Source organism: Hyalella azteca, unplaced genomic scaffold, assembly GCF_000764305.2.
Source record: "Hyalella azteca isolate HAZT.00-mixed unplaced genomic scaffold, Hazt_2.0.2 contig15175, whole genome shotgun sequence".
In the NCBI taxonomy this organism is placed as follows: domain Eukaryota; kingdom Metazoa; phylum Arthropoda; class Malacostraca; order Amphipoda; family Hyalellidae; genus Hyalella; species Hyalella azteca.
The window spans coordinates 174,246-198,334 of NW_025945035.1; the positions used below are offsets into that span (position 1 = coordinate 174,246).

The 24,089-nt window shown below is 40.9% G+C and overlaps 2 protein-coding genes across 2 annotated transcripts; one reads left to right on the forward strand and one right to left on the reverse strand.

Moving 5' to 3' along the window:
- LOC108679288 lies at nucleotides 1–21,663 on the reverse strand. Its single transcript, XM_047884322.1, has 11 exons — nucleotides 21,562–21,663; nucleotides 13,210–14,770; nucleotides 12,576–12,795; nucleotides 12,091–12,196; nucleotides 11,448–11,544; nucleotides 10,795–10,922; nucleotides 9,729–9,748; nucleotides 7,747–9,018; nucleotides 6,803–6,926; nucleotides 5,912–5,953; nucleotides 1–5,451 (listed from the first exon to the last, which is right to left on the reverse strand). The coding sequence occupies exons 1-11, from the start codon at nucleotides 21,611–21,613 to the stop codon at nucleotides 284–286; spliced, it is 8,790 nt and encodes a 2,929-aa protein (XP_047740278.1). The 5' UTR covers nucleotides 21,614–21,663; the 3' UTR covers nucleotides 1–283.
- A 415-nt stretch (nucleotides 21,664–22,078) lies between these two features.
- LOC108679290 lies at nucleotides 22,079–23,617 on the forward strand. Its single transcript, XM_018167888.2, has 2 exons — nucleotides 22,079–22,247; nucleotides 22,459–23,617. Exons 1-2 carry the CDS (start codon nucleotides 22,128–22,130, stop codon nucleotides 23,266–23,268), a joined length of 930 nt encoding a protein of 309 aa, XP_018023377.1. The 5' UTR covers nucleotides 22,079–22,127; the 3' UTR covers nucleotides 23,269–23,617.
- Nucleotides 23,618–24,089: the final 472 nt, after the last annotated feature.

The following is a 24,089-nucleotide window of genomic DNA, read 5'->3' on the forward strand; positions in this document are numbered from 1 at the left end:
CTATCACCCTACTCGCCACTACCAGGATGGGCAATTACAACAACAACAGTCGAGCCACTGTCGTGTAGTGGCACACGTAGTCTGTCGTGCAACTGTCGTGTAGTGAGAGTATGGCACTGACGCCACTTGGTGCTTAGAGGCGTTGCTTGATTCCTTTATTTAATGAACTACTCGTAGTTTTCTTCACATTATTTAACCACTCGCAGTTTCCTTCACATTATTCAACTACTCGCAGTTTCCTTCACTTTATTCAACTACTCGCAGTATCCTCCACTTTATTCCTTTACTCGTAGTTCTCCTCACAAACGTTATCAACGTTCATCAAAGCCTCACCGTCCGTTGCCACATGAATGCCCCCCTCTTCGTGACTGTGTTGGTAGTGACGTGAGGGGAAGTCGTCGTCGAGCTCCTGCCTCGTCCCTGCCATCGTCACAAACTTCGTCCCGGCGTCCGCTAAAGAGTAGAGTCGCTGGCCCGGAGCTGCGGTGGACTTCATGTTCGACGCAGGGAATAAAGGAATTAAATTGCCTTCTGCATCGATGGTTGCGAGCCTGGCTTCTCCGCCGAGAGACAAGATGCGGTTGCTTTTGTTTGGTTGTAACGTGAACCTGTCATTAGATTGAAGCTTGGACTGCGGCGGTAAAACTTGGATAATCTTTTGCTCAGAGTCGGGGGAAATGAAATGGTCAGTGTGCGTACCGCTCTGGATCGCTTGAATGTACTCGGACACTTGGCAGAAGCGCTGTAGTGGAACTTGTTTTTGTTCAGGTTGTTCCGTTTCCAACACGTGGCCAGGGGCGGTTTTATTGGAAGACTGTAGCACGATGATGGGAACTGAGCTGCCGCCACCGTCGCTATCAGCGAGCGTCGGCACGTAAGATGCGAACATCTCATCATTCGAAGATGATTCGATTGGCTGCAAATGGTACACTGGCTGCACCGACAAGTCGTCCGTTTTAATATGCAAAATTTGCGATGATGGGCGAGTAGTTGTCGTAAAAATGGTGCTGGGAAGTCCCCGCTGGTTGTCATGCTTGGGTCTTGGTCTTGAACCCTCCGCAGCTTCTTGGTACAAGATGGTACGGTCGTCGCCGCCGGGAGCTTTGATGGCGAGCGTCATGTCATTAGCGAACGACATCTCGTGGTCACCAGGCTTGGGGAAAAGTGTGATGTCCGTCGAGGAATCAAATTCCTCCATGAGATCTTGGTCACTTTTGATGCTAATTTGGCCCTTGTAATCGCGATCGCCTTCCACGATGGTCACCTTGAGATCGTGACCAAGTTGCTGGTTGGTCGAGTCTTCGACGTCCTCAAGCTCTTCAACTAAATGATCAGCATCCATGGAATAGTCGCGGTCGCGATCTCTAACGCGACTGCTGTGCCGATGTACTTTTAATATGTGCTTCCGTAGGTTCATTTTAATGTTGTATCCCTTGTTGCAGTGGTCGCAGTTGAAGGGAAGCATGCCAGTGTGCAGAGTGACGTGGCGCTCCAGCTGCAGCTGAGTTGAAAAGCCCCGACGACAAACTGAACATAAGAAAGGAAACTCGCCGCTGTGGCGCATCTTATGGTTGTTGAGGTTAACTTTACTGCGGAATTGCTTAGCGCAGATGTCGCATGAGAAGGGTTTCTCCCCGGTGTGCTTGATCTTGTGCACAACAACTTCAAACTTCTGAGCAAACCTTTTACCACAGACATCGCACTCGTGCGGTTTCACATCTCGGTGCCGGTACATGTGCTTCGTAAGATATTGCTTCTTAGCAAAAGTTTTATCACATACCTGACAGTTGTAATTCTTAACAACGGCAGGAGAAGCCGCATTGGCCTCCTCTGCCAACGTATCCACGGTAAGAGAATCCTGAAGCATGCCGCCCTCTTGGTCCATTCTCGCGTTAGGGTTCGTCATTGAATGAACTTGTGACGTCATGAAGCTCATCATTTTTTGTTGAGTCTGAGGGTCGTTAGAGTTAAGACTATCCACGACAATATCTGGCTCGACAATTTCCATGGGCTGAAAGGCCCCGTCCGACGGATGGTCCATCTCATGAACCACTGTGCTGCTGTCGGCCTCCATGTCTTCGGATTCGAATTCAATGCTGGTCAGTTGGTTGGAATGTAGCAAGTGTGTGTTTGACAGTTGATTAGAGTGCACTAGTGGGTCAGATGACACAGTTAGCGTAGGACCAATAATGCGGGGGCCCGATATTTGTTGTATTGAGGAGTGTGGGGCCGAGATGTGGGACACGGAAATCTGGGGCTGGTTTAGAGAAGACATTTGAGATCTTGGCTGATCCGCGGCAGTAAGTTGCTGATCCTCCATTTGGATGGAGTGGACCGTGTGAGAATCAAGCTGACGCGATGAAATTTGAGAAGAATTCGACGCTAAATAGGAATTTTGTGGGCGTTTGTTCATTGTGTTTACATTAGGTTCGGTTTTTTGAACTTGAGGCAACTCGGAAAACTGAGCTTCTGGGCCCTCGGGGAAGACTAGAAGGGACTGGTTGCCTTCCACGAATATCTGCTGCTGCCCCCTGCCCACCAGGATCTGTCTCGAGGAATCCAAGTCTTCAGACATGGACTCGAAAACGTAAAGATGAGGCGGATTGTCGTTGGAGGCTCCCGAGTCCGCGGTGTCGTCGACATCATCAACCATCATGACGTGCACGTGGCTGTGCTCCGTTAAATCTTCCTTGCAAACAAAAGATTCTTGGCACTCGTCGCAACGAAGAGACTCGCGACCGTCATGCATCTTGTGATGACGATTAAGATTACTGCTGCTTCGGAAGACCTTAGCGCACTCGGAGCATTGGTAAGGCTTCAGGCCGCTGTGGATGTGTTCATGGTTCTTCAGGGCCAGACGTGACGCCAGCTGCTTGTTGCACATCTTACAAGAGTAGTTTTTCTGCCGGCTATGTACGTTGCCGTGAGTGTACAGGTACTTTTTCTTGTCGAAAACACGTCCGCAAATTTCGCACATGTGACCAGGATGGTCGGAATTTGAAGCCTCAACTTGAATGTGGTACTGCTTATGTCGGATTAAATGGCTTTCTCGGCGAAATTTATGAGGACAAACGTCACACTTGAAAGTTTCCTGCTTGACATGATCTTTAATGTGTTGGTTCAAACTTCCATTATTTATGAAGCCTTTGCCACAAATGTGGCATTTGAAAGGACGGTCCCCTGAGTGCAGCCGCTGGTGGACTTTAAGAGATTCTGCGTTTGCGAAAAATTTCCCGCAGGTCTGACAAAGGTAAGGCTTCACTCCGGAGTGCATTCGTTTATGCTTCATAAGTCGGCCGCTTTGGGAGCATTTATAGTCACAACGATCGCACTTGTAGGGTTTGTCGCCGCTGTGTATTCTCTTGTGGGCGTTGAAGTTGCTGCTGCTCGAGAAGCTTTTGTTGCACACTTCGCACTGGAAGGGCTTGCCTTCCGTGTGCTTGCGCTTGTGCATGATGTACAAGGACCTTTTGTGGAAGTTCCTGTTGCAGACATCGCATGTGAACATGAACGAGTGCATCACTTTATGGCGGATAATGTCGCTCTTGTGGACAAACATCTTATCGCACAAGCCGCACTTCAGCAGAGGAGTTCCAGAATGCAAGAGTTTGTGTCGAACGTAATGGCTTTTATGCGAGAAATTAACGTTGCATTCATTGCACCTGAGCACTGAGGGCAGAGTGCACGGAACACCGCCTTGAGACTCTTGGTTGTCATCACCCAAAGGCTGCTGGTGGGTGTCCACCTCAGGTCTGAGTGCCTCCCGTATGTGCACCTGAGAGTGCCGTATGAGGGTGAGCTTTGCAGCGAAGCCCTTCTTGCAAATATCGCACTTCCAGCTGCGCACTCCGCGATGTGTGAGCTTGTGCTTCTGCAGGTACCGCTTCTCCCTAAACGTCCGGTGACACTGGTCGCACTTGTACGACGCTGACAGTTTGTGAGTTAATTTATGAGTGAGTAAAGCCACGTAAGATGGGAACGTCTTAGAACAATACTCACATTTATTATTGACATTAACTTCAGGTTTGACAAGTCCATCTTCATCATCGCTTTTTGGTTTAGCATCGCTGTCCTGATCGCCTTCTTCCTCAATGTCCATAGATGCTTCCAGCTTCCGCTTGACGCTCCTTCCTTGGTCGCCATGGACGTCCAGATGATAAATCAAGAGCGCTGTGGTGAAGAAAGTCTTGCCGCAAATCTCGCATTTATTTTGGTTCTTGAGTCGATGAGTCCATAGCTTATGTCGTACTAGTGCCGCCGACTGACGGAAACTCTTCAGGCAAACGTCGCACTTGAAAGGCCTTTCCCCAGTATGAACCAGCAGGTGCTTATCGAGCGCAGATTTTATGGGAAACGATGCTGAGCAAATAGTGCACTTGAAATGCTTGGCCACATTATGAACTCTATTGTGTTTGGTAAGCTCCTGGACAGTTTTAAAGCCCTTGCCGCACACCAAACAGAGATGTGGGAGGTCTTCAGACTGCTTCGGAATGACGGTATTTTGTTCCTCGGATATATGCACGCCTTTATGTCGCTCCATCTGACGCTCGTTGGAGCAGCCGACACAGCAAGTCTCGCAGTACAGCGGCTGCTCGCCGGTGTGGCAGTTCGAGAAATGGTCGCACATCATGTCAACGTCAGTGAAGGACTCCTCGCATATGCCACATCTGAACGGGTCCACAGGGAATTTGCTTTCCAGCGTCTCAGAGGCCCCGGGAACGTCGTAAAGTTCGGAATTTTTGGGCGCGTATCCTTCATTGAGTTGCTCTTGTAGCTCCTCAACCACGCGGTCCTCGGAGAAGGGCAGGCTTGTTGGCTTCACGTCTGCATTGCCGATGTTGTGCACGGAACTCATGTGCTTTTTCAGGCTCTCCGCGTAGGTGAAGTTAGCCTGGCAGTGAGCACAGCGCAGATCTTCTGAGCTGTCAACTCCTTGGTTTCTTTTGTGAACTTTTCGGTGGCGGTTCAGACCACCGGCAGAGAAGAAGCCAATATTACAAATATCACAGATGTGAGGTCTTTCGTTCTGATGAGTTTTAGCGTGCAAATCGAGATCACTTTTACACTCAAAGAACTTGCAGCAAACTTCACACTTATAAGCCAGTCCCTCGTCGTGTTGCGCCATATGTTTGTGCAGCAACGCTGCACTACCAAGTCGCTTCCCACAGAACTGGCACACGCAGTCATGAGAGCGGCGGCACGAATGACTTTGCAGACTCGTAATATTATTAAAATTTAGCTGGCAGTTGGAGCACTGATACGAGGTCCGTGGGGCGTGTCCAGCACGATGGTTCTCAAGGGACAGCTTCGAGGTGAAGGCTCGGTCGCACAGGTCGCACTCGTGAGCCCGTAAGTCGTGACTCGAGCGCGAGTGTTGGACGAAGTCTTGCTTGGAGGGCAGCGTGTCGCCGCACTCTTCGCACATGTAGCCTTCAGCTTCAGACAGCTCCTCTGAAAACAGGGTGAAGGTTAAGTATACACTAAGTATATAAGTATACAAGTATATTGAAACATGCCTTCAGCTTCAGACAGCTCCTCTGCAAGTGATGCTTCAAGAACAAGATTAAAAATATATTGCTTTGAACATGCCTTTAGTTTCATCTACTTAAAAATACAGTTCGTGTTATGTAATTACAAGGTGCCTTCAGTTCAGTTTAAGATGTAAGATAAGATAATAAGATAATTATTAAAATGAGGTAATCTGCATTTACCCAGAATGACAAATACGAAACAGGCTACAAGTTATGAAGCTATTTAAAAAATCTACAGCCAAAAACGTAGTAATTATACTGAAGAAATAAAAGTTGGTGAAAGTTTTGTGATATACTGGTACATGCTACGGCAGACCAGCTCTAAAAGTGATGGTTTATGGCAGGTGATCAAATGAAGGAGAAAGATGTAAATAAATTACCTTTAATGACGATAACAGACGCTTCTTCTTGGCAGGCCTCTTCTGGAAAGATAGGATTGTTTAGATCAAATTCACGCCTCGAACGCTGCGCTCGGCAATAGTTAACAAGTTTAACAAATATTATGTGAAAACTTTTATTTTCCACATGAAACTAAGCGATAACATTGTATGCCAAACTTCTGCTTGAAAAACTTAACAAATATTATATGAAAACTTTTATCTTCCACGTGAAACTAAGAGATAACTTTATATATCAATCTTCTTCCAGAAAAACTTACGAAACATACTTTCCATTCACATATAAAACATTTAAAGAAAGAATCCACGATAACTTTGTATGCAGAACCTCTGCTTGAGAAACTTACATTACATACTTTGCAAAAGCAATACACGATAAAAACTTGACTTCATAGGACAGAAATATTCTCGGCAACAATACGGCATGATAAATACTGCTGATCAACGAGCTCCCGTACATTTATAAACTTTTTCAAACTTCCAACACACCAGAAATTTACTAGAATATACAATATAGGTAACAGATTCCTAAGAGAGAATTTTAAGGATGTAAACTTCCAGGCAAGTTAGACCCCCGCACCAGGTTAAAAATAAAAGCTGTTCAGCATTAATATCAATAATTTATATCATAAGTCAAGCAACAAGGCATTAATATCAATAATTTATACAATAAATCGAGCAACAAGACAATAATATCGATAATTGATATTATAAGATGAGTAAGAATGCATTAATATCAATAATTTATAATATAAGTCAAGCAACAATACATTAATATCAATAATTTATTTTATCATTAATATTGATAATTTATAATATAAGAGGAGTAAGAAGGCATTAATATCAATAATTTATATAACAAGTCTAGCGCACCAGACAAGAAGGCAGCGCTGTGGTCGAGGAAGATGTCAGCTCTGCTGTAGGGGTCGCCAGGTCCTGGGACTCTAGCGTCGTGCTCACCACAGTAGTCGCCCTGCTCCGACCTGCTCACTCCCGGCTGTGGGGGACACGGCAGACATCAAATAGTGACTCTGAGTAATATACCCCATATATACCTCTAATTGTGTCGGATATAATATATATAATACAGCAGACATCAAATAGTGACTCCAAGTATATATCTTTACATATAATTATGTGTCGGATATTATATAAATAATACGGCAGACATTAATTAATGACTCCAAGAAAATATCTATACAACCAATTATGTGTCTGATATTAAGTATAATACGGCAAACATCAATTAGTGACTCATAGTAATATATATATACATCTAATTATGTGTCGGATATTAGCTTAAAGCTTTCTTTGTCCTCAGATTTTTACACACCCGGAACTAAAATTGCAGGACGCTACTTCATATCTCAGAATATGAGCAAGTTTTGATGGCTAATTGAGTTGATATATATATATATAAACAATTAAGTTCGTGACAATAAAGGGAACAAACAGCCAACGCAGCTTTCCCCCTTTGGAGATGAGAGGATTAGTGCAACTAACCTGGCATAAGATTAATTATGAATAAGAATACTACAGCAGGATACTGCATAGTGATGATGGTAGTGACAGCAGCAAGACACTGCATAGTGATGATGATGGTGATAAGGACAGCAGCAAGACACTGCATAATGATGATGATGATGGTAGTGACAGCAGTAAGACAGTGCATAATGATGATGATGGTGGTAGTGACAGCAGCAAGACACTGCATAGTGATGATGATGGTAGTGGTTGTGGTGGTGATAAGAATAGCAGCAAGATACGTCATACTGATGATACTAGCAGCAAGACACCGTCATCGCTGCACGCCTCACCGTGAGGTCGTCGCTGATGTTCAACTGCGGCAGACGGCGCTGGTGAGCATCACAGGACGGCAGAGCATCGAGGAGCGGCTCACACTTGATGCTGGGCATCACTGCATCCTCATGACATGCATCACTCATGCCCTCATGGCATGCATCACTGATGTCATCATGGCATGCACCACTCATGTCCTCATGGCATGCATCGTTCATGTCATCACGACCGACGCTAAGCTTGTCGTGTGGACTGGAGAAGTCCATTTCTTCAGTAGCATCGCAAACGCTGATGCTCGACTCAACATCAAACTGTGAACTCGAGAAGTTGAGAATTTCAGGCGATGAGTTCTTCATTGAATTGGTGTGGTGACCAAAGTTTGGCTGGGAATAAACTGCAACGTTCAAAGGAGCTTCGCTGTCGTTGCGAAGTAGCAAAGCATCTGACGATGAATGGCTACGTTGATTTTTATTGCTTCCTATTTCTGTGATCCGACCTGAGTTTGCAGAATTGTCATCTGAGTCAGTAATGCCAAAAGAAAGCTGCAGTTCTTTGTGCTGAAGTTCACTGGAAGAAATGAAGCTGTCATCAGAGACTGGCTTAGCGTCACTGCTGACGTGACTGACGAGAGTGTTGTCATCCATCCTGTCGACGATGATGTGGTAGGCATCCCTACCCTCATGGTCATCGCCACCCTCGTTCTCAGACACAAGATGTACGCTGGTCGACAACGTGATACCCGTGGCCTCTTTAGCGTACTCTTTCTGCTCGTACTCTTCTTCTGTCCGCTCGTAGCTCATGTAAGCATTGCCTTGGTCGTCAACGTACGAGCAGGAGTCAGGACCGGAGTCTAAAACTGTAAAGCCCCCGAACCCGTTAGCAGAGAGCGTTATTTCTTTCGAGTTCGTTTCCTCCTCCAAAGATTCACTAAGAAAACTTTCTCTAGCTGTGGAGGAGCGCAGAACTTCGCCGTATGAATAAAGGCTGTTGTCACATACATTGTCCAAATAATTAGAAGACATTCTTGCAGCCACGTCGTGATGCACGAATGAGTCTCCACTACACGCGTTCACTTCATTGTTCTGAGAATTTGGACCCGAGTTGGGGTCACTAATTGTACTCTGATGAAGTGAAAAGCTTTGCGTATATGAAGAGGGCGGCACGAAGCTGCAGCTAACAACCACTTTAGGGTCGCTGGGCGGGCCCGTGAATAAGGAAATCTTGTGACGAGGTCCTGAGTAGGCAGCCATGAACCTGCGGCTCTGCTGGTCTGAAGAGACCGCGTCAACCTGGACATAACATAACGGATTAACTCAAGCTGCCTATATGTTCAGACTTGAAATGCCTAACACCATATCGAACCCGGTGGAAGTCTAGTATAGCTATTTCAAACTATCATCAGTCCTGAAAAGATCCGCGTCAAATGACACGATTTTAGATCTTCTGTGAACAAGGCACGAAAAGTTCACGAGTTCAGGCCTACTCATCAGCGCTGACATCACTATGTTATGTTATTAAAAACATTACGTATTAACTCAAGCTGTCTATTGAAAACATTACGTTCTAACTCAAGCTGTCTATTGAAAACATTATGTATCAACTCAAGCTGTCTATTGAAAACATTATGTATCAACTCAAGCTGTCTATTGAAAACATTATGTATCAACTCTAGCTGTTTATTAAAAACGTGATGTATTAACTCGAGTTATCTATTTAAAACATTACAGATTAACCGCTGGCCACATATATTAACTGAAGCTACGTACCTACTTGCCTTCATGCAACTACTGGCCACATATTAGCTGAAGCTATGAACTTGTCTTCCTGCAACTACTGGACCAGTTAAAGAAAACATTAGTGATGTTTAATGATAGTGTTGTTTCTGTTTATTCTGTTCCAGCAAATGTTAATTAGATACTATTGTGTTCCATATGCCACGAAGCTTTCAGTCACTAATAAATAAATCATACTATACAACATCCTCAATCCAGGAGCCCACTTCACTATCACTGCTGGCTCCTGAGCATCATCAACCAAATTAATCATTCCTCATTAAATATCAAGTGTTATCTCACTGCAGGTCACTCATAATTACAAATATATAAATATTGTCTATAAATTACTTAATAATCTGTGTTATCACTTTCACATGAACAATGAGTTTACTACTGAAGAGTTCATGTCCAGCAATTGAACCATGACAATCTGTGTGAATATGAATGCACCTGTATGAGGCAATACTACACAGCACAACACACTACACATCCCATAAAAGCACACCTCGACACGAACACAATTCATAGCCGCAGCCATAAACAACACACAACACCCATGCCACTACCTACGCGACCACCCACCTACACACAGACAAATAGTGCAAACCCCACACAGATATTACACCAACATACTAGACACAATACCCCCACCCCAAGGCAACACCAGCACAAAAAAAAACTTACACACAACTATGACACTTAGAACGCTGGAGCTGGCCGGCAACAACAAAGTCCTTGGGCACCCACCACCTGACATAAGCAGCACAGAAACCCGCCAGCTCTCTAGACTGGAGAGAGTACACCTAGCCAGGCTGCGCTGCGGCCACCACCCTTCAATACAAACATACGCAAACAGAATCGGCCAAGCAGACACAGACACATGCCCATCCTGCTAGAGAGCTCCCCACTTAATCACTCACATTCTCCTGGAATGTCCGCTCTGGCAGGACCTCAGACAACACCACCACATAACCTCGGCCCTACAGCTCTGGAGCGACCCCCTGTCGGTGGTGTCGTACTTGCGCGAGGGGGGTCTCTTGTAAAAATGAGACCGGGAACCACAACAACAACAACAACACACTACACAGTACACACTACACAGGACACAGTACACACTACACAGGACACAGTACACACTACACAGGACACAGTACACACTACACAGGACACAGTACACATAAGGTATGACACAGGCATCCTAAGGTATGACACAGGCATCCTAAGGTATGACACAGGCATCCTGAGGTATGACACAGGCATGAGGTATGACACACATCCTACAGGACTCACCCCTCTTGCCGGTACGGGTGAGCCTGACGACGTCCCGCGCTGCGCCAGGGAAGTCAGGATCGTCCTCTGAGGATTCGCTGGGGATCTCATCGTCCGGCAGGATCAGAGCCTCGATCATTTTGCTGTACCTGAGAATTGCAACATTATTGTTAGGATACCTATGGGATAATATATTAATGGTATACCATAATAATTGCATAATATAATTATGGCCTAATATGAAAATGGAATAATATAATAAGAATATAATATAATTATGGCATAATATGATTATTCATAATATATTAATGACATAATATAATTATAGCACAATATAGTCATGGCATAATATAATTATGACATAATGTAGGAACTTATTTTTTACAAGAAAATCGCCAGCAGCGACTGCTGCGTCTCAAGTCTTTTTCAAGCAAAATAAGAGATAGGATTTAAACGTGACACATTAAATCAAGCAGTTGCACGCACGGCCACCTAATCATGATAACACAACGGACTTTCTATGTACTAGTTAACTGTTGCCAGATAATCGATATATTGGTAAAAGCATTAGGTATTTACTTATGAGAGCTAAGGAAATTGAATATCATAGGTATTGTCGCTGTTCTTGTTGATAATTAAAATGAGAAGAGAGCATACCTTACAAAGGAGCTTACTTGTTGCCGCGTTTCCTGGGAGGAAGTCGTCGTTTGTTAGCGTCAGCAGGGTCATCGAGAAGCTGCAGGGCGTCGGCCATGGGCAGGTCTTCAACTCCTGTTTACATTTACATTAGTTTACTTCATTTTCAATAACAACTGTAATACCTATTAAGTCTTATAAATGAATTACCGGTATGCATAATGTTTGACGGGGATTTCAATCTCTTCAATTTTCAAGCCCTGCACACAAGAGCCTTCAATACATTAGTTTACTTCATTTTCAATAACAACTGTCTAACTATTAATTGTTATAAATGAATTATCATGCATGTTTGATGGGAATTTAAATCTCTCCAAATAAGGCAATACAATTGAATGCTGGTCTCATTACAGAAATATAAACGAAATATCACACAGTAACTACAGAAGAAGTTGACTTGTTCTGGCAACACAGCTCAAGCAGACCAATCAATGTCATTTGTGGTTGATTGATATTCAATGAACATGCTTCAATTTCAACATTTTAATCCAATATTTACTTAATTATTCTTTGAATTCAACATTATCATCCGTTATGACATTCTCAATAACATTATCTCAAAAGTAAAGATGTTAAACTAAACATGAGGCTCAGCATAAGATGATGGACCATAACATTTACCCTCGCTGGTCAAGACGTCAGGCGACTCTCCCTGCAGCGAAGGCGCCTCCTGAGGCCCCGTGTGGATCATACGGGCACCCAGAGGGCCCTCCAGCAGTGTTACAGCCTGCAGCACAACGTACAATGTACAGCACATTCAGTAGCACAACACGCACACGATGTTCAGTGTTACAGCCTGCAGCACAACGTAGCAGCACAACGTACAATGTACAGCACATTCAGTAGCACAACACGCACATGATGTTCAGTGTTACAGCCTGCAGCACAACGTACAATGTACAGCACGTTCAGTAGCACAACACGCACACACTTCACTATGTAAACTAATGTCATGTATGTAAACATCTCATCATGTACCTATATAAGTATTCATTTAGTTAGTAAATACTAACATTTTTTACCTCTCTACAATTATTTTACAATAAACACGTCATTAAAATATAATTATTATTTCTTTAATATTCTTTCCTATACTCAAGACCCACCTTCCTTGGTCGTCCAGGACGTCTTCCTGAAGAGTTAACAACGACCACCCCACACGCCCCTCCCCTGCTCCCTCCTCTCCGTCCCCTACGGCCCCTCCTCCCTCTCTTCCTCACACCCCCTCTAAGGGCAGGGATCTGAGAGGGGCTTCTGTAATCCTCATCCCCATCGTCGGCCGCTGCATAGCTGAAGTTCCTGCGACCACCTCTGGGCCGACTGTATCTGAAACACACATAAATATTGGCATTACAAGTATTATCTACAGAACTACAAACCCTACCTGTACAGGTATTGTGTATAAAAAGCCTAACCCATACAATTATTAGCAATACGAGTACAGTACTACCTACAAACCATACTACTTATATATACTGTACAGGTGTTGTATATATGCTCCTTAATCCATTTCTTTTACCATCCAATCTTTAGGTGCATACATGAGATCATAAATAGTCAAGTCAGGAAGATGGGCATATAGCTATGATTTAAATTAGAAATGATTGCACTAGGAATGAATTTGAAATGTAATACTTAACTGGTAAATATGCCATTGATTACAATATAAATAGCTGAAATATAAAATGAGCTGAATAGCTAATTAATTAATAATTGATATTTAAAATTTAAAAGACCTACCTCTGATGAGGCCTGATTGGAACAGGCCCTTTCCGTCTATGTAACCCAAAAGCTCTTTTGTCGGGCACATCAAGAACTAAAGCTTTCTGGTCCTTCAACCTCTGCAGATCTTCTGGTCGAGGTAATACAGTGACTCTCCGGCCTCCAACTTGCTGTATGATGCCCTGGGCACTTATGGCCAAGGGACCAGAACCCAGGACACGATGGCGCCCTGACTTGTTAGAGGACGCCGCACTGCTGCTCACTTGCCGAACATTGGTACTTTGGTACCCGGTATCAACAGTAGATGTCTTGGTACTTTGGTACGTGGCTGTTGCAGTATCAACAGTTGATGTCTGAGATTGTTGGGAATATTCAGAAAATTGGAGAGTTACAGAACTGATGGGTACACTGCTTGTCATGGGCACAGCTTGTGAACTTTCAGCTGCAGCTTGAGGTAAAAAAATTGTGTTATGTTCATTGTCCATCCGAACAACACCCAACTGCTGCAGCAATGCTAGACCACTCTGGGAGTTGAGAAGGCTCAATGGAACAGATATAGCCTGGTTTCCCACAGTGCCTATGTGTAGATATTGAGTAGCTGATCCATTGTTGACATCTGAATCTGCAGTTATGTAAGCTTCTGCACTTTCTTCGGTTCCATCTCTTTCTCTGGCATCAAGTAAGGTGAGCCCTGAAGATCCTTCATCATTAGTCACCACTGATATTGCTCTTCCATCAGCAGTTTCATTTATGTATTCTGATCTCATCATGATGCTATTTGTGGCCAGAGAATTGGGATCAATGTTGAGACCCTCACCAAGCTCAACAAAATTTACCAGACTGGTTTCTGGCAAGAGAAGCTGATCACCAGCAGCTGATATTGTCAGCCCTTCTTGTCCATCAGCATAATGAACCAGACCTGGACTTGTGCTTTGTGTCAAGCTGTTGCGATACTGCGACAGATCACCAACTGAGTTCTCAACTTGGCCTTCATCTTGATAGCTGACCATTTGATTGGAATTAGATTCAGAAGAAACTGAATATACAGCAGGATGAGACACACTAAATGATCCCAGGTCAGTACCATCATCTTGCATTGTTGACTCATAAGGGATGAGGTTGTCTGACTGGCTGCTGGACTCATCAACATACTGAACAAGAGCATTAGGGGCATTAAATGCATCATCTGATGCAAGAGTGTCAGGTTCTTGAAGCCTAGCACTGTGTTCATGGATACCATCAACATGCAAATTAATAGCCACTGAGTTGACTTGATTAGCAGCCAGAGAAGCCAATTGTTGATGATGAACTGAATTGGATTCATCATCAAGCTGATGAGGTGCTGTTGCAGAATGCAGCTTTGGACTTCTGTGGAGAATGGCAGAATGTGAAGAGTACAGCGATTTGCTGCCAAGTTCAATATTGGCCAGTTCATTCTGAGGTGTCTGAGATAAGTTTGAAGATGCAGTGGCAGGAAGTTTGGCTGCTGAACAGTTCTTGGCATCATCGTGATTCACTCGCACATTGGAGAAGCCAACAGGATCTAGGCAACTTGAATTTTGAACAATAAGTGCCTCATCTGAAAAAAAAAATTCAATTTAACATCTTTATTGTACTAAATTTCATGTCTAAAATTAATATATATATATATATATCCCCTTATTCAAAAGAACATCAGTCAGTCTCAGATAGGTAGTGATTACTATAAATAAATAGGTATCTTTTTCTTCCTACTGGGAGCTGAAGTGAGACCACACCATGACACATTATTCCCTGCTTTGTCAATTTGACCTTCAACCACAAGTAGCAGGTAACTAAGATGTCCTTCAGTGGCATTCAATCAATGCTTAACACTCACTACGTACTCTCTAACTAGAAATTGTGTTCATATTACCTTTTTTGAACTTAACACTCAAGAAATAAAGAGCAACTGGTTGGAACAGTTTTTCCAGTTGTCCATTAGTACAAATTATATTCAGATATGGGTCTTTCTCACATAAGTAAGCAGTTTCCTAAATACTGTAGGTAATTGTAATACTTCAGTAATAAAAATTTAAATTTATTAACTTTATTCCCATTCAGCCAAACCTCTAGCTATTCCGTCAGTCTTCTTCCAGCCAAATTGTTACTCTAATGAAGCATTTTTTTCAAACTACCTGTAGCCAGAAGTAAAATGATGCTTAGTTTGTTGAATTTAAATATTCTTCAAAATACTCTTACTGTATTTTTTGTTGATAACTTCTTACAATCAAAGATTTCATAAACAAGTTTGGGTTCATTTTAAAAGTCTTTGCCAGTGCTATCATAAGACGTCTCAAAAAAATTCCATATGCTATTTGAAAGGTGCCAGAAGAAAAAAAAAGCATCCCAAATTACCCCTGCAATAAGTAGGTAAGTTCTGGACCCATCAGAAACTAGATACCGTAAAATGGGGTAATTTAGACCACTTTTTTTTTATAAATGATGCCATTTTTTTACTAGCTAAATTAAACTTGAATTGAAACATGCAAAATACAGGTCTATACTACTCTAGCTTCACTCACCATAAATTGCTGGCTCCTGCCTCTCATAGTCTTTATGTAACTTCAAAAAAAGTGATGGTCTTTGTTACCCCAGCTCTTGGGGTAAATATTAGGCCTTTAATGCCCATTGACAAAATTTTTCTATGTCAAATAGTTTTTGAGTTGTGGGGGTTTTTGTTAAAAAAACGAAAAGTGGTCTAAGTTACCCCGCCGGTCTAAGTTACCTACCCCATTTTACGGTACAGTACATGCCCATTATGGGAAAGCAGAGACATTTTCAGATTCATCCTTTTGAGTTCAATGAATAGAACATTAAAGTGTCATTGATACCAGCAGTATCATATAGGTATTGCATAAAATGTTGAGCTAGATCAGAGAATTAAAAATAAACTAGCTTCTGAAAAATCTCCCATTAGCCACTGTGTCCATGCCTTTTGGCCACTGTTTGCAGTTGTAGATAAACAATTATTTTTCCTTGCAGATTGTCAGCTTAATTTTCTGGCTATGATCTGGATATGAATATTTTAATATTTTGATGCTTATGCTATTATGCATCAACAGATATCTTTTAGTGTGGCTGGGCGGCCTGGACCCTGAAAGAAATAAGAAAAAATTTTACTACTATTACTATTTACTCTTATCCAATTGTTAACAGAAGTAGGTACATATTTGCTCCATGAGATTTTAAAATTACTAATCATGTTGGATGCCAAATTATCATGGCCAAAATTGCCAACTGCCAGCTAGTGCAATTATGTCAGGTTTCTTCCTCTGGAAAAAACCTGCCCGTGGGTTGTTTCAGGCCATATTGCCTTAATTCTATTTTCTAATTGCCTTGGGTTTTCAGGTCATGTTTCAACCTTGGCTGCAGATGATTTCAGCCCTTTAAGTGGAGCAACTGGTGAAAAATTGACAGTTTTGGCTTTTCCGGTGCTTAGTCTCATCTTAAAGCTGACATTCTGACCTATCCAACAGTACCAAAACCATCTCTGTACATCGATTTATGCATTCACAACAGATTTATTAACGTTTAACATGGAGAATAATGACCGCAATGCACTTTAAATAGCTAGTCGTCACACACTCCGCTTCAGTAACCCCGCTGCAGTCTCATGGGATGGTTCTCCTGCCATCATTCGCACCATCCTTGACAGAAATTGAGCTCCAGTATCATCAAGTCTTGCCACCTTGCAGCCTTGAATGCCAATTTCGAGGTGCCTGGGACTTTATTGGGCTCTAATTCACGCTTATTGTCACTGGTAAACTATCTCCTCCTACAGTTTTGAAGCTACAAAAATGAGAGACATACCATTCAATTTGCAAATAAAAGACCTAGAGATTGGTTGTTGCTCTTTTTCAATTTTGTTATAGTTTCAAAAATATCTTGAAAAAAGGGAGGGGGAAATTGAAAAATTTACAAAAAAATTATGAAAAATACTCCCCACCCACAAAAATTTGAATATAAAAAACTACAATGAATCAATAGATATGGTCCTTATGCATCGAATGATATGCATCTCGATGTTGTAGCTTGAAAATCCTAGGAGGAGATAGATTTCTACAGTACCCCCTTTTTTGGTTGCTTTCTAAGAATTTCACATTTTTTTTAATTTAAAAAAATTGACAGGAACAAAAATGTCTTAGGATTTGGTTTTACATATGTGTACCAAGGTTTGAAAGGTGATCCATTTGTAAATAACCATGATAAATTTTCCTCAATACACTCCTCTTAATCTGTCAAGTATTTTTTGGGTTCTTTCCATCAAACATTAGCACTTTAGCAGCAATTATTTTACCAGGCAATAATATAGATTGTTTCATATCATATGCAGTCTACAAACTCACAATTGTTATTTCTAATCCATTTTGAAAAATTCTGAGAAACAAATGACTAAATTTCTAGTCTCAAGCTGAGCCATTTCTGCATACAACAATTCTGACTGCTTGATATTGAGGTGATGTTATTGGTGAGAGGAGACCATAAGTCATTCACATGTGCAAATGCCTGAAAACATGTGCATCTTTATTGCTGGAGTATGAGCATCTTCATCGCCAGTTCATGTGCTTCTTCATTGCATGACACTGGTTTCTTTATGAGTTTATTGTTCCAATAGATTTTTGATCTTATTGTCAGTGAGTTCATAGCTTGCCATTGCCATAACTACCTACATGAAATGAGAGATTTGAGCACTGCAGAAAGCTTGAGTACCTCCCACCTCTGTTGCTTGCTGAACACTGATGTTGTAAGTTTGACAGAATCACAGGGACACAGCTTGCTGCCTATGTGCAGAGCAACTCACTCGTCTCCGCGGTGAAAAGTTTATATGTAGTTTGCTAAATGACCTACCTAATTATTATTATTACTATTCCACAAAGAGATTGTTGTGGCGTCTCATTCAGATCAAACTTCCAGGGCACTTTACAAGGGGCTAAAAAAGACTTGACTTGAAAAAACTTGAGTTACTCTATTTCAGTAGATCATAATTACTAAAATATTATTCCAACACCATGAATAGATCTCAGTTGAAGGGTATCTTGACATTGACAGACAAGGCTGTGAGATTTGTAATTGTTTGTTTACAAAGGTTATCATAAATCAGAGTGTTTTTCCACAGACCTGTTGTAATTAGGCCACTGTGCAGAGTAGATGAATATTGCAAGATGTTTGGCGACGCTTCAGTAACAAAATTCACACCTTCAGAAGATCTTGCCGACACATTTAGATTGAAATTCTTATATTTAATATATTTGTTAGTCTTTGGCCAATTATTTAGAAAAGAGTAAGGTTTCCAGTACGTTGGATGGATCAGGATGCAGTGAAGCTTGTCTGGAAATCAGCTGCGATGAGTTCCCGTCAAAATATCCTACGCAAATGTAAACAACAAGTTTACGATTGCATAGTTGCGGTCACATTAGAGCGGTCAGACTGCATTATCACATGTTCAGTTGACACTTGCTGTACAATCAGACTGTTTTTAGGGTTAAATTAATTATTTGGGGTAATACGTGCATGCAACCTTGTAAATAAGTTTGTGGCTTGTAAATAGTTTTTCATTAAAAATTACCCGGCGATGCATCTTGAAAATGGTTGGCAACGCTGTTGCAGGGAGCATAATTAAGCTAGGTTTTAGCACATCCCTTACTGCCTTCTCCCATTTAGCTAATTTTAACCTATATCTGATGTATTCATTATTAACATTGCCATGTTTTCTCTTATCTCGTTCCAGCTTCAATTTATTTTCCATTACCAGTGTCATTGCCTTGATGTGAAGCTGTGGTAATTTGTCTGATCAATTGGGAAGTCAGAAGGCTATTATTGCTTGTTAGAAGGACTATTGCCTAGGTGAGTTTACTGCTGTTGTTGTCCCTTCAGGCTAATGGTAAGATGATGCTAAGTGTCTGAGCGTCACTGTCTTGCTTAAGTCTTTCTTACTTAAGCTTCATTCTCACAAATTTCAATAGAGGCTTTTGGTTCTTAATTTAACTGTTGTCATTGCAAGGTATTTCTGAATGCGCATTTTATTATGTGATTGTATTATGTGTTTATTTAGTCTGTACCAGCTATTCTGTCCCATGTTGTGATGCTTTTCTAAAGTGCTGATATGAGTTCACAGTTGTTCACACAGTTGTTCACAGTTGTAACATTGAAATCTTGACTTGTTCACTGTACCTTCATTAACTATGATTCCGTTTTCTGTTCCACTAATTAATGCTTCAAGCATGTTTATTGTCTTAATTGGCATGATGGCCATGAGTGGTTAAATTACCTTAAAATAGTTCTCATGTTCCTAAGTCTTATCATGAGTGTTGCCAATTTAATTTCCAGCAATTAATTTTAGTTATGCTTTTCAGTTAACTGGCACACGAACCACCTCTGCCTGCCCATGCTCTAAACTCTAAAGTCTTAATTTCTAGTTCACTTTTAGCATAACCACTCACAAATCACACCACTTTTATTAGTCCTTATCCATAGTTTGTTTTGTTTACTTCAGTCACTTGTTTTGATAGATTTTGTACAAGATCCCTTAATTAATTTTATAGAGAAAGTGTTTCATTATCCTTTCACTTAGATAGTTACCTCTAAATTCATAAGCAGACAACGAGTTTGTCTCACCCGCTAGAGACACACGGTAACAACGCTTTGGGCTTAAAAACCCATTATTGGTGACACTGCTTTCACCCTCTGCACCCTGGTGATTAGGGTTAAGCATGTTAAAATATCTTGCTTTGGTTTGGTGTAACCCACTAACCCAATTAGGAATATTAAAAAATCACAGTAAAGTAAATGATTGTTTTACAGGTTATTTTAAAAAAATTGCAGGTAAAATTATGCCGTTTTTCTAATTTTACACTGAATAAATTCATTAAATTGCAAAAAGGCCATAGAAATTGGTAAAATTGGCCAATTTTATAGATCTTTTCCAATTTATAGGTCTAGGGTAAACGCGGTATATTCCGACACTTTAAGGACGCATCGAGAAATGAAAAACTATAAAAAAAAACCGTATGCGTTACGTAAGTTCTGTTGCTTTCACATGACTCTCAAAACACTTCACTACGCGTCAGCAACGATGAAATGTCACAAAATGTTGCCATATTTATTAAAAAGCCTTTAGAATGGAAACCTACCAAATCCCTATATTCCGTCACTTTGTGTGGCAACATCCGACATGTGGTGAGTCGTATTGCGTCAGCGCTTCAAACTTAACTGATACGTATTGCCGACATCCACGTGTTCGAATTCCGTTTGCTGTGTGAGCTGTATTGGGATACAACAAGGCTTTGAATTAGAACACTAACGAATATTGAACACTACTTAATTACGTTTTAATAAACTAAAACAAAGCTTAATATAAAGGAAAAACTAGAGAAGTGACGGAATTACCTACAATGTCGGAATATATCGCGTTTACCCTAGTCCAATTGTCCAATTCATGCATGGCTTGGCCCCAATTCATATGGGAGCAACAAAATTCTTTATTTTGTACAAATTTCAAAATCTGCTGGTAGCATAGTGTCATAGTGACAAACTAGAGATTTTTTAGAATCAGTTCATTTTTAATTTCCTCATTTACCCAAGATTTAAACCAATTTCTTATGTATGGTGATGGGATGCTGGTATCCAGGATACTTTACTGGTCTACTTATAGGACTATAGGACATCAAAAATGAACTTGAGGGAGAGTCTAAAAAACTCTCTGCTTTCAGTGCTTTGCCACTATGGCTGGTAGCAACCAGAGCTGATATTTGAGTCACTGGACTGAATTTCTGAAAGTCATAAGCTGCAGCTGAATATAAATTTCAAGGGTTAACAGAATTTGTATCTTCAATAAAACATTCAACAACAAACAAACATCAATAAATTCAATCCATACTATTTGTGGTTGTGGGCACTAAGCAGGCTAAGCCTAAGGCCTCAAGGTCTACATGGGTGATCATGATGGGCCATGGTTTTCAGGATTTGCTCAGTCTCGAAGGCTGACTAGTGACTACAAATCAAGACTCGGTCGTTCAAATGAAATATTTATCCCCTCTTCCCATGTCTGTTCAGAGTGCGTCAGTCTATACTGGCAACCCATTATGAAATAGCTTGAGCAACCATTTAGTCTTTACCATATTTATCATCACTCAATTACTAAGGTCGTAACTCACACTGACCATGCTTCTATGTTTACATTCCTTAAGGAGAGAATGAATGTACAGTATTTAAAATAAGATAGTTCCAATACTTTCTTCCAAACACAAGTAGTTGGTCACGTAATTGGAACGGTCGGAGTAATTTGACAATAACAAGCTGTATAAGCTATAATAAATGATAGATGAAGAATATACAAGTACATGAACGTACCTTCTTTTGAGCGATTTCCATTTGTGGAACTAATTTCTTCGGATAGAGACATTTTTCTGGCTTCTCGCTGCTGCCTCTCATTCAGAACATCAAAATGATCAGTTCGCCATTGTGGTAAAATCAACGCAGGAGCCAATGGGCGTCCTGGTAGCGCCCTACGTCATTCTAAATGCAGGGCAGGAAATTTCCGCACAAATTTTGTAAATTAAACTTGACATTTATGTACATGAAGTGCTTTTGTTTTCTTTCCGTGAGAATAAGCTATTTGTATTGCTTTATGGTACGTTTATATTTATTTCGACTTTACTCGTTGTGTTACTGCTATCGAAACGTGTTTATTCGTGTCTATTTTTCATTACCACTTAGATTTAAATATTTCCTACTTATTACTGCGATTTAAATTTTTGTGCTTCATCTACATTGCTATAGTCCGCCCATAAAATATTCCTCATATTATTTATTCATATGATTTATTGCAGTTTTCCTTATCTATGATTATTACTTTATTTCAGAAAAATAGTTTTAAATATTTTTGGTTCATTTTGGGAAAAAAAAATTCCATAAAAATGGTGCAAGAGTTTCACGTTGTTCGTTGCTGCTCATGTGGTACATGCCAGGTGCACATAGTGCGTAAGGATAATAAATTTGTCTGCAAGATTTGCGGTGAGAAACAATCTGTGAAGAAGGTCAGTCTATCTGAAAAAACTTCATATAATGAAAATTAATTTATTATTCATCATACGATGATATCATATCTGTTTACTTGACAAGGACTCCGTAGTAGAATACATTCAAATTTGATGATTTTTCCAAATTCTATTTATGAAATAACTCCTTACTTATATTGTTGGTGCATACTACGTTTAAAATGCTTACTTGTACATATTTTTCTGCCAGGTATACGGCAAAGGTTCGGCTAAAGACTGCAGAGTTCATGTTCAAAAGCTGAACTCATACATTGCTCGGAAGGACTCCGCCGCAGACCTTGAAGCAGAAGCAAAAACTTTCGCGCATCCTAAGGATGATTTGATAGAATGCAACACGAATGGAACTTTGAAAAATAACAGGGATTTTTTTGAGCTGAATGTGGAATCCCCAGTAGTTGCTTTCAGATCACAGCAATTCGCAACTGGTCATGAAGTGCTGGAACCATTCGATGGTCCTGCTTACAGCCAGCTTGATGGTATGGATCTGATGGCATGTGGATCGTCTTACGATCTGCAGTGTACCAATATTGATGATAATCATCCTAGATTCGAGCTACCCAGTGGGCAAGAGTGGACGAACGTTGAATCTGGTCTGAGTTTCTCGCACGAGGCGGCAATGATTTATAATGAATCACGATCTGAAACTGCCTCACCTCTCCGTACCTTTCATGCCGACAAGATGGAAAACAGGAAAAGATTTTCCAACGATTGCAGTTTTGGGACAGAAGTGAGAGTATCCACAAGCTCACAGAGTGATGAACAAAAATACGAGTGTATTGCTGAACCTTTCCCTAAGAAAAAAAGGCTGGAACAAAACGAAACTTTTTACGTTTCATCGTCAAAAGACAAATTTTTGTCCATGCCAGAGACTGGAAGTCAGCAAGAGCTGCTAAATGTTGCGGCGATAAATGACTCAGCAACTCCACAACTCAATGAGAAATCGAAAAAACTGTTTTCGAAATACTATGACAATGAAGACTTAGATATTGACTCATTTTAAATGAAATATTCAAATATAAATGTAATGAATGAATTTTTGTGACAAGTACAAACGATTGATATTCTGTAATCTCCAAACTGACAGTCATGATACTTCATTCATTACCATGCTTTCAGCTTTAATCCTCCAATATAATTTCCTAGCGTAGAACTTTTAGACAGTCAGCCTTTATTTGCTATTTTCGACTTCCTTTTTGGCTACTGATATAGCCCTGATAAACGAAAAATTTTTTACTTTGACTTTGACAATACGATTTAAGGTCTTTGACGGTCCTGTTCATCGGTTCATAATGAATCACGATACAACTTACACAAAGTAAATATATTTTAACTTATAAAAATATGAGAGAAACAGATAAAGAATAAAATGTTTTAGTTTTTACGCACGTTTTCTAAGCCTTTACTATACACTAGCTCAATTGTGGTTGGTGTGATCATCTAAAATGGAAGCTGACAATAACTTCATGCCATGATAGAGGCAAGCTGCGATCGCCGGGTATACGACCTTGAAAGTAAACTTTACCTATTAACAAACAAAAAGGGGGAAAAACAGACTCCATCTGCACACATTTGCATATTATATCCTGATATCAAATCCTCATGAATCATGCTACAATCATCTTGGAAAATATTTCTAGTCTTCATATCGATATCTGCGATTCCAGCTCTTTAAACCCAAGGACGTCTACTTTTTTTCGCGGAAATTTACATTTAATTTAGAAAGAAAAACTTAAATCGATTGTATCTAAAGAAAAAATTATTAAATACTTGAGATTTTTTTCAATGAGAGTTGAGACAAGGAATATATGTTGATAAATGGGC

Excerpts from the sequence above, each read along its gene's own strand:
- LOC108679288 (XM_047884322.1), bottom strand. The coding sequence starts at position 21,613 with ATGTCTCTATCCGAAGAAATTAGTTCCACAAATGGAAATCGCTCAAAA. Across the intron at positions 12,197-12,575 it reads GTCCTGGACGACCAAGGAAG|GCTGTAACACTGCTGGAGGG; the intron begins GTGGGTCTTGAG and ends GTTGTGCTGCAG. Across the intron at positions 10,923-11,447 it reads CCCAGGAAACGCGGCAACAA|GTACAGCAAAATGATCGAGG; the intron begins GTAAGCTCCTTT and ends TGCAATTCTCAG.
- LOC108679290 (XM_018167888.2), top strand. The coding sequence starts at position 22,128 with ATGGTGCAAGAGTTTCACGTTGTTCGTTGCTGCTCATGTGGTACATGC. Across the intron at positions 22,248-22,458 it reads AGAAACAATCTGTGAAGAAG|GTATACGGCAAAGGTTCGGC; the intron begins GTCAGTCTATCT and ends TTTTTCTGCCAG.